Source organism: Molothrus aeneus, chromosome Z (assembly GCF_037042795.1).
Source record: "Molothrus aeneus isolate 106 chromosome Z, BPBGC_Maene_1.0, whole genome shotgun sequence".
NCBI lineage: Eukaryota > Metazoa > Chordata > Aves > Passeriformes > Icteridae > Molothrus > Molothrus aeneus.
This window is the reverse complement of record NC_089680.1, coordinates 11,849,965-11,866,802: the sequence shown is the minus strand read 5'-3', so window position 1 is coordinate 11,866,802 and position 16,838 is coordinate 11,849,965. Positions and strand designations below refer to the sequence as shown.

Genomic DNA, 16,838 nt, shown 5'->3' with positions numbered 1-16,838 from the left:
AATGTAATATATAAGGTTCAGCTTCAAAGAACAGAAAAAATTAACAATAGATTCGTCTCTCTCATTTTCCCCCATGATATTCACTTATTAGTATTGCATGAAACCGGCACAAAATTCAGAAAGTAGTAATCCAGAAATAACTGTCAATGACCCCCAGAGCAAAGAAATGGCATGAGAGTGATTCTGCCTGGGTCTTTTCAGATCTTTGCTCATGGCTGGACTTTCACAGGGTGCCTGCTTGCAAGCTCCTCAGGCAGGACTGAGAGGTGTCAGAATGGAGGTGACTGTGCCTGGAGAGCAACTCTTTCCACCAGCAGGCCTCCACAGCTGCCCCAGATACACTTTATTTACAGATAAACAAAAAACTTCATTTTTGTTTAGCTTTAATGACAAAAAGGTGTCTGTACTCACTGAATGTGCGGATGACGTCGCTCGGCGCACTGGCAGGGCTGGATCCAAAGGAGTTTGCTGCTCGGATGGCAAACTGATACTTGGTGTTCGGGAGAAGTCCTTTCAGAACCATGGACTCCATCTGGATCTGCTCTCTTATTACCGTCCAGTTGCTGTCAAGGTCTGGCCTTGAGGATGAAATGAAGACCAGATCTTGAATAATTAAAGCCGGCTGTATAAATTAGCTGCATTTATACTTTTCTAGGAAATACACTAATAAATGAGACAGAAGTCTACTAAATCATCACTGAAACCCTTCACTCTTAAAGGATCAGACTGTGCAACCCACCATTACCAAGCTGTGAAGCCTGTGATTTCAAAACTGTATAATCATACAAACCCAATTACTCAGATTTTCCTTATAAAATCAAGGAACGACTGACAAATCCAGTCAATTTTACCTGTTTTGTGGATTTTGGATTCATAATTTTCAAGTAAGGGTCTATTACCCGCAGTTACCACCTCTCTGTGTGGCTGTATAAAGCAATAGTTTGCAATAGAGGGAAAGGTCTTGATTTATTTCTTAAGAGTTTGTGTTCCAATGCCAGTAAGTCCCTTCAAACATACACAAGCATTAGCAAGATGAGAATCCAACATTTGATCTCACGGGTAATCAGGTTAATCCACTTACATAGGAACATATGGATCCAGTCTTCTCGTCAGAAAAACAAACAGACAAAAAAAAGCAACCCAAACCAAAAAAAGCCCAAACAAAACCACCAAAAAAACCCACACAGACAACTCACAAAACCCACAGAACAATAATGCACAGAACATGGCCTGTGTGCCCGGATTTCATAACATTCATATAGCTGCTTTTGGACAATGCCTAGTTAACTCCCAATTCATACTGGAAGCCAGCTGCCAATAAGTACTTCTCTAGGTGCCATTATATTTCCAGTGAAACCAGTATAACCATTCACATGGCAGTTTGTTTTCAAGTTTAAATTCATGCATACAGGCACATTGTAAAGGGTTGGGCAACTTCAAGTACTCTGAGAGAGTATTCAGATGCTTTCACACCATTTCCACTCTCTCCAAAAGTGGCCTCTTCTTATCAAAGAGAGAACAAAATAAGAAGCTAAACAAATACAAACAACATAATAATGTAAACATTCACTCTAGGCCACCCAAAATATTAAAATTAAAGTTTATGAAAGTAAAATAAGGACAGAAATAGCTTTCAGAGAAAATTATTCCAGTGTCCTTGCAATATTTATTACAGGAAATAACCTCCAAGTGCACCCTGAATCTACCAGTGTTTACACAGGACTAGCTGCAAATGTCTCCAACAGTCTTCAAATTAAAAATTATAACACAAGGCAGGCATTTTGTATTTGTTTATTTTCAGCTGGAAGGAAATGCCAAAGTTAATGTATGTTTTCTTTTAGTGGTCAATATAAGATTTATTGATCACTGAGGTCCATTGCTTTGTGCCAGCATGGCAAATGCAGTGGCAAAGCAGCGGCTCCCAGCTGCCTGTCTCAAGTGCACAGTGGCACACAGGACACGAGTATTTCATTGTCTCGCTAAAATTAAAAACAAAGTAAGACAAACGCACAAGATGTAATGATAGCTAAACAGACCATCTTAAGTCACCCTTCACCACCATTTCCTGGTAGACAGAAGAGCATTTATTTTGGCTACTCTTCCATTGTTTCCCTCCTCTGAGCTTTTGATGCCTGGGCCAAAATGAAAATATATAGCGTTTCCCAAATGAAAGCTGTTAACACTGCCTCCTTCCAAAGGCTTGCTTAGTAGTGTTTTCAATTTTCCTGTACACATCCTTTTTTGGTTCTAATTCCCATCCAAGGAATTCCTGCTAGCTCAAGAGATGCCTCTTTGCAACAGACCTTGCCCATGTGTCCACCCAAGTGGAAACAACACACCTTTGATGAAGGGACCCAAAGGAGGCACTGCACCCTGAAAAGATCTAGGAGATAACACAAACAGCAGGCTAGGCTTCAAACACACTGACTGTCCCTCCCAACATTTCCTTCTGCAGAAGTTTATAATAAAGGAAATGCCTGCAAACATGTAAGGATCTTCAGCTGAAGGAGGGAAAGAGGGAGATTTATCACTTGACCTTTGCTACTTCTCCAGAATGCTCCCTGTGTGAACAAAACAGTATGAGACGAAAACATGGCAAACAGATGGGGAAAGGAACACAAATTCAGCTGGTGAGTGCATCCAGGGCAAGCCAGCTCCCATGTTCCCTAAGATGGGAACATTTTGTTGAAAACTGTCTTCACAGTCCTTTTTTTTTATGTTGTATTTCAATGTGTTGTCAACTTTTACACTGGAAGAGCTCATTCTGGTACAACTTTTCCCATTTTTCTCCAGCAGTACATTCCCCAACAGAAGGGACAGCACCTTGCAGGTCAGCTCCAACCACTGTATCTGTGACTGGGGAAATCAGACACCTTCCATGGACATTGCCTGCTCTTGATGCAGCTCTGCATCTCCGACACATAAACGCTATGCAGAAAAAAATCTAACACAAGTCATAGTGGTTTTAAGATAATAAATACATGGCTAAAGGAAATAGGACTGGATGGGTATAAACCAAGGGAAGAATTCCATGCCAAATGTACCCAAAATTTTGGATTATTGCTTTATGTTGTAACTTGGGAACTGATTCAATTCAGGAAGGTAATTCTTTCTGATGCAGAGAACAGCAATTTTATAGTCACTTGAACTTCCTTTTAAAATCACCTGGAAATTATTTAAGTGTGAGGCACCCCCTAGCAATCCAATTTTTCTAACGTTTCTGATTTTTCTTCCATGCTGTATTTGTACTCATCTCAAGGGAAAAATTCATCTTATAATGGTTTTTAAAAGTATTCCAGCAAATAATAAATATGATGACAAGTACAATATATCATCATTTGCAATGGAAAAATCTCTTGTATAATATACTGCACTATAACATATTATTTTTAGCAACTATTATTATTTCACATTACTGTGACACTTTGTGCAAAATAGATCAACTGATATGGCAGGCCATCTGTGAGGAAAGGAAAAGTGAACAATTTTGGTAACTCATTTTCTTGTTAGATATTCTTCAATACAGTATAATGTTGTTAAGCACTTCCTCTCTACTATCTTTCACTCCTTCTTCATCAGTTACCTTCTCATTCAAGGAGTTAATCTCACAAGCAGTGAGCTAAATACTAGTCAAATATGCCTGTTTCATGAAATAATCAGGGAAACAGTATTAAAAGTATTTTTTCCTAGACACTGGGAGGTGTCTCCCTGGTCAGATTTGTTGTTTCAGGTTCTTTTCAAACAAAAGCAAACAATGACTGTCTGGTTCAGTGCAGTGCCAGAGACAGTTCAGCAGGGAATGGATTCAGGGGTAGATTTTTCTGGGAGGGAGAGGGAAGGCTTCAAACTAATCAAGAAATCTGTGCACAACACTATGCTGAATCTGCACCACCCTAACATCTGAATACTAATAAATCTCCCAGTTTTATCAGCAGAACCTGCCTAGTTCATTGCAGCAGAAGTTTCATGTCACTACCAAGATACTGAAAAATTTCCTTTGCATGCCAAGATTAATATTAAAAGCTTTTGATTTCATCTACATACCAATGAGATTAAAAGAAAGTGACCTGATTGTTTTAGGGCATGTGCTGCTCAACACTTGTGGTTCTGTAGCTGCTATGTGGCTATAAAAATTCAGATAAGTTAATCACCAAGTTTAAAAGATCATGTAGGCATTTCACGGATTAAAAATTTGAGTATTTGGAGTATTTGAGTGAAAATATCCAAGACATTTTTAAGAATTAATTTTGCATAGCATCTTTAGGAAAAACACCTAAGCTCATATACTTAAGTCTGAGGTCTCACTTTAGAGACTTTCATAAAAATGTAATTTTTATGAAAATATGTAATTTTTCATTACATAAAAATGTAATTTTTCATTTTTCATTTTCACCATTAACCAACAGAATATTTACAGTGAGCCTAAAAAGTTGCATAGACATATATATATATATATATATATATATATATATATGTTTTATTCCCTTAGAACTATCCAGTGAAGAGTGAATCCTACAGTCTCCCTCCAGACTTTCAGCATTTAGACAAGTGGGATTGTGATCTCCTTAGTATCCTCTGTTAGTCAGCAGCATAGCAGAGTCTGAATTAGCTCAGCTCATCTTTTACCTGAAGCTGCCTGCTACCCTCCCCTGCCTGTACTGAACAAACTACTTCCTTTGGTCCCAAGGGAAATCCCTCAGGCAAGTGCTTAAATAAGGGACCAAATTTAGACCCTGAGTAGAGACAGGATGCAGGCAAGCTCTGGTTCTGATTAGATTCTGGTATCTCAAAACAATTAATATACTGAGTTTTCATGAATGCAATGTATTTCTCCAGTATCATAGCTGAGCAATTGAGAGGTGTGCTTTGTCCCAGCATGTTTTTCCTATGGTTAAAATCATAAAATTAATTCTAAGGAGATGGAAATTACTTAAACAATGTCAGAGTTTTTAGGCATTTGTGCTGTGCCCAAGCAAAATTACAGATTTGCATTAGAAAGTTATTAATTTTGTAATATCACAGGATAATGGTGTATTTCTTTGACATAAGAGGACCTAATTCTAATTTACTTGAGCTGATTTGTTTTAGTCTTACATTGGTTTAATTTACTAGCTTTAACTCATGATAATACATTTTATAGTAATTAAAACTATATGCAGCAAAAGACAACGAAGCTTAAAGTTAAATGTTTACCTTTAGCTGCCATTAGGGCTTATGGCTCATTGAACTTATTCCAAATATACAACCAAGCTTCCAAGGCTAAGAGAGCATAATCCCAAGATTAACAAAGGCACTTTCAACTTAGCTTTAAACCTCAAACTAAACAGTGTAATCAAAACATTTTGCTGTTAGCAAATTCTTTCCCAAAGTCTAAAGCCAATGAAACACTGAAATTTCAATCACTTGCATCTTTTGACCTAAACAGCAGCTTTCCACTCCCTGGCTGAACAAAAACATTCAAGGGTGCACTTTTGGTGCATCAGATGGAGATGATGGTGCCCACTTCTTCCATTAGCAGGCTCCTGGTGCTATGAAGAAGTTTACATAAGCCTCCAGGTTCCACTGTGCAGTCAATCAGAACGTAACAAAATCCCTTCCCCATCAACTGAGCAAATGAGAGAGAAGAGATGGAGAGAGAGCAAAAAGTTCAGATAAAAATTGTGTTCAAAAAGAGATATTGAAGAAATGTCACGGTAGGTCTACAGCAGACATTACACAAAGGAGATAAGGATCTTTGGCTCTCATGTCCTGCCTTGCAGTGCACTGAATATTGGATGGCCTCCAACTAAATATGGGGGCTTTCAGCCCAAATACAAAGTGCATCAGTTAACAAGTAGGTTTTCAGTCTGGGTATTCTTTTTGCTACATCAATATCTTCTAGATTGTACCCGTACTTTGAAAATCAAGTTCTTCCTGTGTGTTCTAACAACAACAATTTCTTTTTAAAAATTACTATGTTTTCCTTAAGAACAATTTTTTTTGATCTTTTACACATAGGAGTAGTTTAAGAATCAATTCTCTCTTCTTTTCCAGGAACCTCAGCTAAAACCTGTAATCAAGTATTTGCTCAAAGAATTAAAAGGGTGAATTTTACATTCACTGTAAGGGTAAACATTGAGACAAATAAAACTAAATAGATTTGTATGCAGATATTAGCTCACACAAGCATATGAAGAGTCACGTTTTTCAGATACTTGTTTATGCTTGCAGATACAATCACCTCCTCCTGGCCCTTTTTATGCAGCTTATAAAACCAATTTGTTGACTGGAAACTTCTGCCAGTTCAGTTCTACTGCTGAGAATTTTACGAGTTCATCATAAAAGAACAAAAAAAGCACCCCACCAACACCCCACTTTTCCCCCCAAATCTAAACAGAGAAATCAACATTTCACGTCAACTTGGTTAGCATTAGCATGATAAAGCAAGTCTAAATTCTGCAAACTCAAGACCAAAACAACTTTATGTTCAAGAGGTGTCTGGGTCTGGCAGGTTATGTGATTTATTCCTTTAGGGGCTACAGTGTTGGGTTGATGATCAGGCTGGATGATCTTGAAGGTCTCTTCCAAAACCTGATATTTCTATGATACTATAACTTTTGTCAGGTAAAAGTGTTAAACACACTGAATTTCCAGTCCTTGGATTATTTCCTAAAGCAGCCTAGGGAAACCACTCTGCCAAACATCCTTTTCTCAGCATGGTTTGACAGCATTGATGACAGGAGAAACTTAAAACTTCATTAATCCAGGCCGCTGTTAGAGGAAACAGATCAAATCAGACCTTTTTTTTTTTTTTTCCATGAGAAAGTACAACTTATTGGTGATTTTATAACAAATTGGATCCTTTCTGGTTTTGTCTTTAAATTTCCATGGTAATTCAACACACACTGAGAGAAAAACTAAGCATACAATACAGAGTAAGTAAATAAATCATATCTATATGCAGTTGAATAGTGCAGTTGAGGTTAAAAAAACCCCAAAACGCTATACACTGAAATTCAGACTCCACTAGCAAACTTGCCTGATAAACTCCACCGTGTAGTACTGGATGGGAGAACTTCCTTCACTCACTCCAGGCTTCCAGGACAACGCAACTTCTGAATCAGAAACCACCACGATCTGGGGCTGATAGGGTGGCGCAGGAGGCATGCACTTATCTAAGAAGAAGTGCAAAGGAGCAACATTAGAGAAGCAGCTGGGTTGCTACACACAACACCCCACACCCACAGACTTAGCAATCAAATTCATAGGCTTCTCCCCTCATGCTATTGCCCCTCTAAAACCCTACATGTGCGGAAAAGTACCAGTGAAGTACCATGATGCTGCATGCAACAGAGCTCAGGTGTGCGTGCTACAGGCATCTGCCCTGCCAGTCGTGCAGCAGAGCCCTGCAGGCAGAGTTACCTTGGGGTAAGGTTGTCACCTCCCTGGGCATGCTGGGCCGTCCTTTCCCTGCCCAGCTGTACGCTCCAATGCTAACGCGGTGCACAGTGCCCGGCTTCAGGTCGCCAATAACAACATCCTGCCAAGTCAAGAGCAGAAAAGCACGTTGTGACAGCACTTCTGTGTGACTGGGGAGGTTGCTGTGAGCTGGGACTTGGGGATCTTTCATGGTGTTTTCCCTGTACTCTCTCTGGGAGATCGTCCTCTGCCCAGTACAGCTCAGAAACAACAAACACAAATAGAATCATGTTTCCTCTCAAGCTGCAGCTTTGCCCCAGGGGAATCCACAAGGTTGACCTGGACCCATTCCTCAGCATAACTCATAAGGTTGCAGATATTTGCATTTTATATCCAGCTTTTTCACTGGTGAAGTCAAAGGCACATATTATTCCCTCTGTTGAGCCAACTGCTAGCATTTGGTATCAGTCTGGTGTGTTTTCCTCTTTTTTATTTCTTGTTTGTTTTTATTTCTCTTTTAAATTCAGAGGCCATAAAACCTCCTGAGAGTGAAGCAATTTGATGCAGTGTGAACTGATGATCCTTAATTTCTCACGGAGCAGAGCCCTATCCCCTCATCTCTCACAATTTTATGAGCTCCGCTAACAGCCTTGACCTGAAGTGAGCATTTCCCTTATTTGTCCTTCTGCCATAAACACAGAAAGATTAACCCACAGACAACTACCATAAAGGAGGCAATGCTCAGCTCCATGTGAAGAGCTTGGGCTGATGAATGCTGTTCAGAGGAGCCAGTTCAAATCTCCCAGAAAATAGAAAACATCACCAAAACATTACATTTCATCACTGGCTGCTTCACATAGCATGGATCAGCCTCAGACATTTAGATATGATCTTTAAAGGAGAGTACATACATGTGTACTCTCCCTTAAAGATCAAATTGAGTATTCTTTACCTGCAGCCTACCTGGAATGTCTATGTTAATCCCAAACTTATGAATTTTGACAGCATATACAAGGAAAGAGAAATATCAGGTTCTATACCAAAGACTGTTCTGGTGTGAAAAATAAGCACTTACAAAAAACTTGTTTTACAGCTACTATTCTTCTGGGTTTCCTTCTCTGATGTTAAACACATTAGTCACAGCGTATTTGAAAAATGTAGAGTTCTCCTTTTTCTTCATATTGGAACAAATCTGCACTTCCAGTTGCATTCAAATAGTAAACAATCCCAAAATTTTATTAACTGCTAAATTTCCTTCTGATGGTCTTTTGGAAAAAACCACTTCCTCTCTATTCTTTGGGGAACTTACATTATTACTACAACATTGTTCAGCAACACCCTGCCATCTGTCATTTCTGTGGACATGGTTTTGGAGCTCCAACACTGATTTCCTATTAACATGGATCACCTGACCACTATCTTGTTTTTCCATCATTCACCCTTGATCTGCTCGAATGATCTGGACAGGTCTGTGATGAATCTGAGATGATAACAATGCTGGGATAGTAATTGTCCAGAGAGAGGCAGCAAGAACACTCACTCTGAAAGATTAATCTGGGTCTTTCAGTCTCACAGCTGAAGGGACTGAGGTCTTTCACAATGTGATCTGAGAAGCCAGTTGCTGAAAACCCTGTACCTCTTCCTGGTGACAGAAGTGATGCCCCTGCTCCTGCCTTTCTATCCTCCATGCCATACATACTGTCTGTCTGCCCTTAAACTCTGTGCATTTTTTTCCTGCCAGTATTCCTCTTTATTACACTTATGCTTATGAGGAAAAATCCTTCATTATCTGTCTTACTGTTTTCACACTATTCAGGAATAGTATGAAATAGAACTTGGCCCTTGGAGAAAGTTAGATACTCATGTACGTGCCTCATATTATTTTTTATTATTGTAGACTCATATTTTTTATTATTGTAGACTCAAGTCTACAATAAACTGAACTGAGAGAATTTCTTTGAGTTCCTGGCCAGTCAAGATCAAAGCCCTGATATCTGCTAAGGTATTCAGCAAGTTCAACGTGTGTGCCCTCAAAACCTCAGCAAGGTGTACTCATGTCTCACACTCGTGGCTACCTGCCTCTCTCCATGAACACAGCCCTGGAACACACAGTGAGTATCTCTAAAACCAAACATCTCATCTTCAAGGACAGGGATATCAGTGAATAAGTAAAAATTCAGGACACCATCAAGCTACCCTGACCTGTGGCAATGTCAGGGAATAACCTTGTCACACCAGGAACACTTTCAAATCAGATCCTGGAAAAGCAATACAGCTCCTTGTGCCCCACTGTCCAGTAGCCTCAGAGTACATAGTTAATTTCTTTTTTTGCTTGTATTTAGAAGACAGGTGTGAAACCCAAGTTCTGTCCCTCTCAGAAGAGACAGAGTGACCTCACAGATAACAAATTTAGGTAGTATGTGGAAGAATTATCCCCATAATTTTTGCAGTGTCCCCTCCACTCAGAGTAGCTCTATATTTTGAAGCCTGATGCCCCAAACTCAACAATTGCTGATGATGCTTCAACAGTCACCAAATTCACTTTCTTGCCTTGCACAACTCTCTTGCTAAAATCCTGATAAATGACATTTGGTGTTCTCATTACAATCTCACATTCTTGAATGGGGTGAGACAATGTGATGCCTTTTCTGTGGTAGGGGAGCCGATTTCATACAGATTATCCCACATATCCCTCCCTGCCCTGCCACACTGCTTCCCTTTCCTACAACTGTGTTGAAACTGTGAGGCTCAGTAAGCTGCCTCACAGAAACCAGGATTACAAATTGTTTTCCAGAGGAATGTCTGTTTTCTGTTTTGTTTTAATCCAAAAGACCATCAAACTCTGGATTACAGCACAGCTGCAGGAACTGAGCTGGTTTTAATGACACTCTCTCCCCTGGCGACAATTCCTTCCCTGAACTACTGGTCTCAGCTGGTCACTTCCCATTTTGTTCTGGTATGTTTGTGATTTGACAGGGAGCAGTGTTGCTCTCCAGGGCTCTGTGCCCAGCCTAAAACCTCCCACCTTTAGAGCCTACTAATTTTTTATTGATTTTTCTTGTTTTTTATGCGTACTGGAGCTCCTGAATATTATGCCCCATTAGAACAACTGCCTGTACTAAAAGGTACTGCATCTGCACTTCCCCTGGCTGCTGTCACTTACATATTCTCTGCTTTATGATGATATAATACACAATAATACATTATCCACTTTGCTAACACACAAACACATAAACAGAAACAGGCAGTGCAAATCAGCTCTTGCTGCTACAGCAGTCCCACGTGGCCCAGAGAAGCCTCCAAGAAAGCAGCAGGGTCATACCAGCACCAGGAGAGGAGTGATGGAAACATGAACTATGCAGACCTAACCACAAAACTATTGCAGATTTCTGTTGAGTTTGGTATGAGTACAACAGAAAGCATTTCGTCAAGAACACCACTTCCTGGAGGATTAATGACAGCTGGGAGCTGATTAATCCCAGCCATTCATATTTCTCCACAAGTACCCCTCAGAAGTGTTATTTTTATCAAGCAGGAAAAAAGTGTCCAGCATGGAACCTCAATTCTGAAATGCCATAATCCAGACTCAGCTCATCTAGGATTGAACCAGATAGTCCTGGTTCAAGTGCATCCTGAGGACTCAGTCTCCTGTAGTCCAAATAAACTCCCCTTATTTCAGACCACAGAAGCTCTGTGAGCTCCACCAACCATGTAAGATCTCTCTATTCCTAAAATAGCTCTCAGAAAACAGAAGTTTGCAAGAGGCTGTTGATGCTAGGGATTTCAGTTAAACACTGAAATTGTTATCCTTCTCCCATCCAAACATGAGCACCTCCAGCTTGCTTCCTGCTCACAATAAACCCAACCTGTTTACTGCTCACAGGAAGCAGACTGGACTGAGTGCAGGACTGGAAATAATCAATCTGATTAATTCACCAGCTGCAAAGCCATTAGGAGAGTTGGTATTTCTTTCAAACTTGTTTTATACTAGTAGCTAGTCTCCCACTCCTTCCTCCTGGGCGTTGCAAGGCTGGCCTCTTCCTGTGCTCCTCCTCCTCCTTGGCTCTCTCTGGACTGGCTCAGGTTTTTCCCTTTTCATCTCCTCTCCAACTACCAGACTCTGTTCTTCCCTTCCACTGTCTCCCTGACTACTTGACTGTCCCCATAATCTCTAAATCCTCATTGCCTGGATAGATCTAATTTTTTTACACAAACTTACTCCATCAAAACAAGACATCCATAGATACCTCTGGTGACTGAGAAAAATTCATTGCTAAAAAGGGAGCTACTTTGCCTACATGTATCCACCTTGTCTACCTGTGGATTTTGAGCTTTTTGAGACTAATAGTTTCACCACAAAAGATCATGTGTACGTGCTACATAGAACCAACATTTGAGATCAACTTTTGCATGTGTCTGTAGAGAGACCGAGTCAAAAACATTCAATTTTATTTTTAATCACATCTGTGACCAAGTTTCATGTGAAGCAATACTTACAAAAATTGCTTGTCCTTCGTGTTGACCCTGGAAAAAGGCAAATAGGACTTATTAAGAACTAAAATAATAAAAAGTGATGGCAAAAGCACATAAATAATGGGTCAGCGAATTAAAACAAGACCAATGCTGCAGCATATAGCAGTCTGTGTGGCTGTTAATCATCTGCATGAGTACGGGGATACAGACTTTCCTCTCCCACTGATTAAGAAGTACTGCTGTTAGGATTAAGATAAAAAAAATAGTACTGTTTGATCTTTCTCAGCACTACTAGCAAAACTAGTTTTTAAGAAACAAAAAATACAAGAAAGGAATACAGAGATAAAGATAAGAAGGGAGAAAATAATGCATGAATAAAGAAATGATATATCATGACAACAATATTGTTTTATTCACTGTGATCCCAGAATCCTGCAGAAGTCAGAACTGACAACCAGAGTGATGGAAATCTGCAGGAAATCCAAGCACTCTCCTCACTATTGCTTCTAGTGAGGGAGTGGGGCAGAAAAAGGGAAGGAGCAAAGAGAAGAGGAAAATGGGAAAAAAAAAACCAAAGCAAGAATGCAAGGGAGATATAAAAGAAAAACATAACATTAAAAACAATGGAGAGCAATGAGAAAAAGTAGTCCTTTCAAGAACAAAATAAACACCAGCAGCTGGGGGAATCTTCTAGAATATGAACTTCCAGAACTGCAACAAAAGTGGCCATATCTCAGGAGGCCACAGTCTCACACAGAAACAGAAACACCCTGTGTGTTAATCACACAGCTGTGTCAGACACTGCAATACACATACAGTGATAATGCAGCTCTCTCTCATAGACTCATGCAATTCCACCCCTTCCATGTGTGAAAATGCATGCATCTAAGATTAAAAGTTCTATTTTAGTAGATTTCTTGACAAAGGTCAGTACTAGGAAGCTGAGAGCAAGTCCCAATAGTTTTACACGATAAAACAGCAAGACAAGAAGGAGGAAAAGTGCATCACTCAAACACAAAAACATTTTGATTTTCTTGTGCTCTATATCCAGTGCAGATTTCGGGCTTGGATCCTCACCATATTTCACAAAACTACAAGGAGACAGTTGCAAGTTTCCACTTGCATGTTCTGCTCCAGTGTCCTGATTGTTGATGAAAAGAAATACTCACCATGCTAATCATATCCAGACTCAGGGGAACATCGTGTGAGAGCTGTTTAACTGCTTTGTCACCTTCAACTTCTGAGTAAAAGACCTTGGAAGAAGATATAGTCAAACCAGTTACCGCAATAGCTCAGTATTTCAGAATAGCTTAAGAATGAGTGCACCAGTGCATCATTCTCACACTGAAGACAGAATTTGAGCCCATGATCCCCTGCCTTTTCAAATGCAGGAATAGCTGAAGTCCTTTAATATTCCTTACATATTTGCTGGAAGTTGTCAGTGTGACCAAAGGACACCACCACACAGTGAATACACTTACCTAATGTGGAACAGAGTTGTAGTGCTTGTAGCACAGGCCTGAGCTGCTTCATTGTGCATCATTTGTCTGTGGTTAACATGGACAGCTGAAGAGTTGTGGGACTAGTCTGCACTATACAGACACCTTACTTCATGCAAGAAATATGTTGACATTTCATGATTGTGACATTATAAAAATTGCTCTATCATAAAATGTCTCTCCATGTCTGTTGCCACGTACTGGGGACTAATGAGACAGACAGTCAGCTTTCCTGTGCGCACAGACCCAGAGATGCCAGAGGGTCAAGGTATTACATTGTGAAGGTACTACATTCACTACAGTGAAGACATTTTGGGTAGAGCACTATTGTTGCTGCTTGTCATTGGTTTTATGATCATGCCACACACCAGCTCAAGGTTTAATAAAAGAAGTGGAGCTCAGATGCTCGATCTGCATGCATGAAGAGTGACCACTGTGTATGACTTAGGCCACTTACTCCCTGCACCTCTGTTTTCACAGAGAAGAGTGCACCCACCTACACACAGAGCCCGCCTGAGGCAGCTTCTGGCCACAGCAAGTCTTTTTGGAGTTTTAGACTACTATATTCTAGTTCATAGCACTTTCATAACAAAAAAAAAGGAACTCTGCAGCTGGGCTGCACTGGTGTAATTTACAAGACTGTGGAATAAAGGAGCATGTGTACCAGAAATGCCTATTGCAGGGATTTTTCTCTTTATCTTAGTGTACATTTATAGTAAGGTACTCAGTAGTATTCTGCTTCCCATCTTTTTACATAAAGCTGAGTTTTGGGCATTTTATTTCTGGAAATTTCAAATCTGTCCACAGAAAATGCTAATAAGAAAAACTGCTATTCATTTCATTTTTTTGTTGTTGTCAAAGGGGAAAGCAACGCATTTTAGTCAACTTCTCACACCTTTGGCGCTAATTTCCCACTGACACACTTCTATTTTGGGACTGAGTTTCATTGCCATGGAATACCTGTTAAAACAATACCTAACAAAAATGAATGAATGGCATGTTAGTACTCATTGTTTTTCTTCTTGCACACTAAAATACAGTCACCAGTTTAGCCTAGCCCTTCTCTTTTGTCCTATAGGCAGAAGGTAACATGGCAGAGGCTTGATGGGGGTCAGAGACTTCCCAAAAAAATTGCTGAGTGCAACAGGAAAATCATTCAGCTTCTTTAACAGAAACTGACTTCTGAGGTAGGGGGGAATAAAACAAAAGCCCTTTTGATATTTATGTCTGCAGGTGGGTTCCCAGGGATTCTATGCAGTACAGTACCTATCTAGGAAGAGATTCCATGAAACAGTCCTTCCCTTGTACCTGCTGCAAGTCTGGGAAGTTTAGAGGCTTAGTTTGAAAACATATTCCTGCTAAAGTAATCCTCAGGCTGGAAGTACAAGTCAAAGGATCTGCATGACCCTCACTTGCACAGTGCAATATCGACCTGGTCTGCTCTACTTTACTGTGTTATCAGAGAGCACTGAGAGCCTTGCAGGAAAACCACAACAGAACAGCAATCTATATCCACTGCAGGCCCTTGGCATCCAACCCAAATGCCCATCACAGCTTGTTTCTAGAACACGAGCTGCTTGTTTTTTAAGGTTACAGCTCAGTCCTCTCAAGCCCACTGTCCCCTGGCTGCTTTCTGGGCAGTGGCACTGTTTGTGAGGAGAAGGGGCTGTGCTGCTGGGTTCAGAGTGTGCAGCCTGAGCCAGGCAGCAGCACGGAGCATCACTTACCGTGTACCCTGTGATGGTGCTGGCGTGCTGCTTTGGCATTTTCCATTGCACACTGAACGCTGTGCAGTTCAGTGAATCCAGCAGAATATCCAGAGGAGGCCCCAGCCTATCTGCTAAAAACAAAATGGTATTGTGTGAGGAGCCATAGGACAAAACCCCTCTCCTCTTGCTGCTTGGCAGGTATGTCTTTCAAGAATAGGCCTGAAGAACAGCTGCCCTCACTCCAAACTATCAAACATATACCACTACTCAGATTTGACTTGGGTGCTCCTTTTCCCTCTCCACTTCTAACTTCCACGGTCCCCTTCCAGGAGAGGGGGTGCAAAGGGGGACATCTCTTCTTAGTGGGCAAGCTGTTGCTTAGCTTAGGAGCACCGAGTGCTTCAAGCAATGCCATTGAACAACTCATAGGCTTTTAAATTTGGTCATGACATGCTGGATACTACCCAGGACCCAAAGACAGGGACATTCACACATTCATACTGCTTGTATAGTACAGCTGTGGCACAGATTCAGACTACTGGGAAGGTCTCCCAGTAATGGTCTGGAGGACAGCACCTCTCACACACCACATGTGTAAGTCAGTATGGACATCTTTGGGGAAGGAAAATCCAACCATGTGGAAGAGAGCCAAGCCATGCCACGTTCCCTGGGCCCTCGCCCATTTTCTTCATTAGCATGGACTTAGTCCCATGGATTACTGCTTGGCCCAGTGGCTCTGAACGCAGCATGTGCTACCTCCTCTGCTTACCTTCTGCCCTGCACTCAGCAGTAGCTGGAATCACACACCACCTGCTACCTAAAGGAGTGATACACCAGCTCTGGTGTATCAGTGTCCACTCAAGAAGCGTTTCACATTCAGAAAACAGCTTTCCAATCTTCACAACACCCAATGAGGCAGATTAGCATTTCAGCTGCATTAGTAATAAGGAAGAAAGAATACCCCCTAAACATTCACTCTTAACATATTCATAGCATCCTTGTCTTACTTTCTGGGGAAGCTCTATGAGACAAATTTGCTGGAAGGCATAGTTGCTGAAATAATGAATTTTAACCAGCAATGACAAATAGTCATGTAAGGGAAGTTTCAAATTCATATTCTGAATGCACTATAGGCCAATAACATTATTTACTGAAAGTATTTGGTGAATAATTTGGAACAACAAATAAATTTGAACAAAATGCAATCCATTTGTAGACTATCTGCAAACAGAGAGACAACATCTGTTTAATAAGGAGCCACATAATGAATTATTCACTCAGCCCTAGAAAACACTACTATCTCCAGGTTGCAGATGATGAAAGAGACACAGAGAGCCAAACAGTGACCTCAATTACACTGGCCTATAAATTGTCACTGTGGAGTAAATACAAAGCCCTGGACTATGCCAGGGAAAACAAGAGCAAGGAGCCAGAGAGGCCTATATTTTTATCCTCCCTGTTTAGTTCTCCCTAGAAGTTAGGGAATTCCCCTAACACAACAGGGACATGGCTGGATGCTTGCTTGGGAGCCAGGCATAAGCACCATCAGCCCTAGCACTGTCTTTGCAAGCAGCCTCAGGTGATGGCCAGGCTCACCACACACTGCATCCTGCCCTCTCAGTGACAGAGCCGTGTGACAGGCAGGCACATGGCACTGACACTGCGGGGAACCTGCTGCCTCATGCCCACACCAGCAGCCAAGAGGAGGAAGAAAGCCAGTGGCAGCTGTGACCCAGGCACAGAGTTATTTCCTGGGGAG

General features: G+C 40.9%; 2 protein-coding genes across 2 annotated transcripts in view; both read right to left on the bottom strand.

The window, feature by feature from the left end:
- LOC136568738 (pikachurin-like) overlaps positions 1-561 on the bottom strand; it is a 45,043-nt gene extending 44,482 nt beyond the window's left edge. Inside the window, exon 1 of the mRNA XM_066568899.1 lies at positions 412-561. Coding sequence (XP_066424996.1) covers positions 412-532 — 121 coding nt within the window. The 5' untranslated portion in view covers positions 533-561. The remainder of the gene's footprint in view (positions 1-411) is intronic.
- Positions 562-7,005: 6,444 nt separating this feature from the next.
- On the bottom strand, positions 7,006-15,182 carry LOC136568996 (pikachurin-like). The gene is made up of 5 exons (XM_066569256.1): positions 15,098-15,182; positions 13,041-13,124; positions 11,896-11,922; positions 7,402-7,519; positions 7,006-7,154 (listed from the first exon to the last, which is right to left on the bottom strand). The coding sequence occupies exons 1-5, from the start codon at positions 15,134-15,136 to the stop codon at positions 7,006-7,008; spliced, it is 417 nt and encodes a 138-aa protein (XP_066425353.1). The 5' UTR covers positions 15,137-15,182.
- Positions 15,183-16,838: the final 1,656 nt, after the last annotated feature.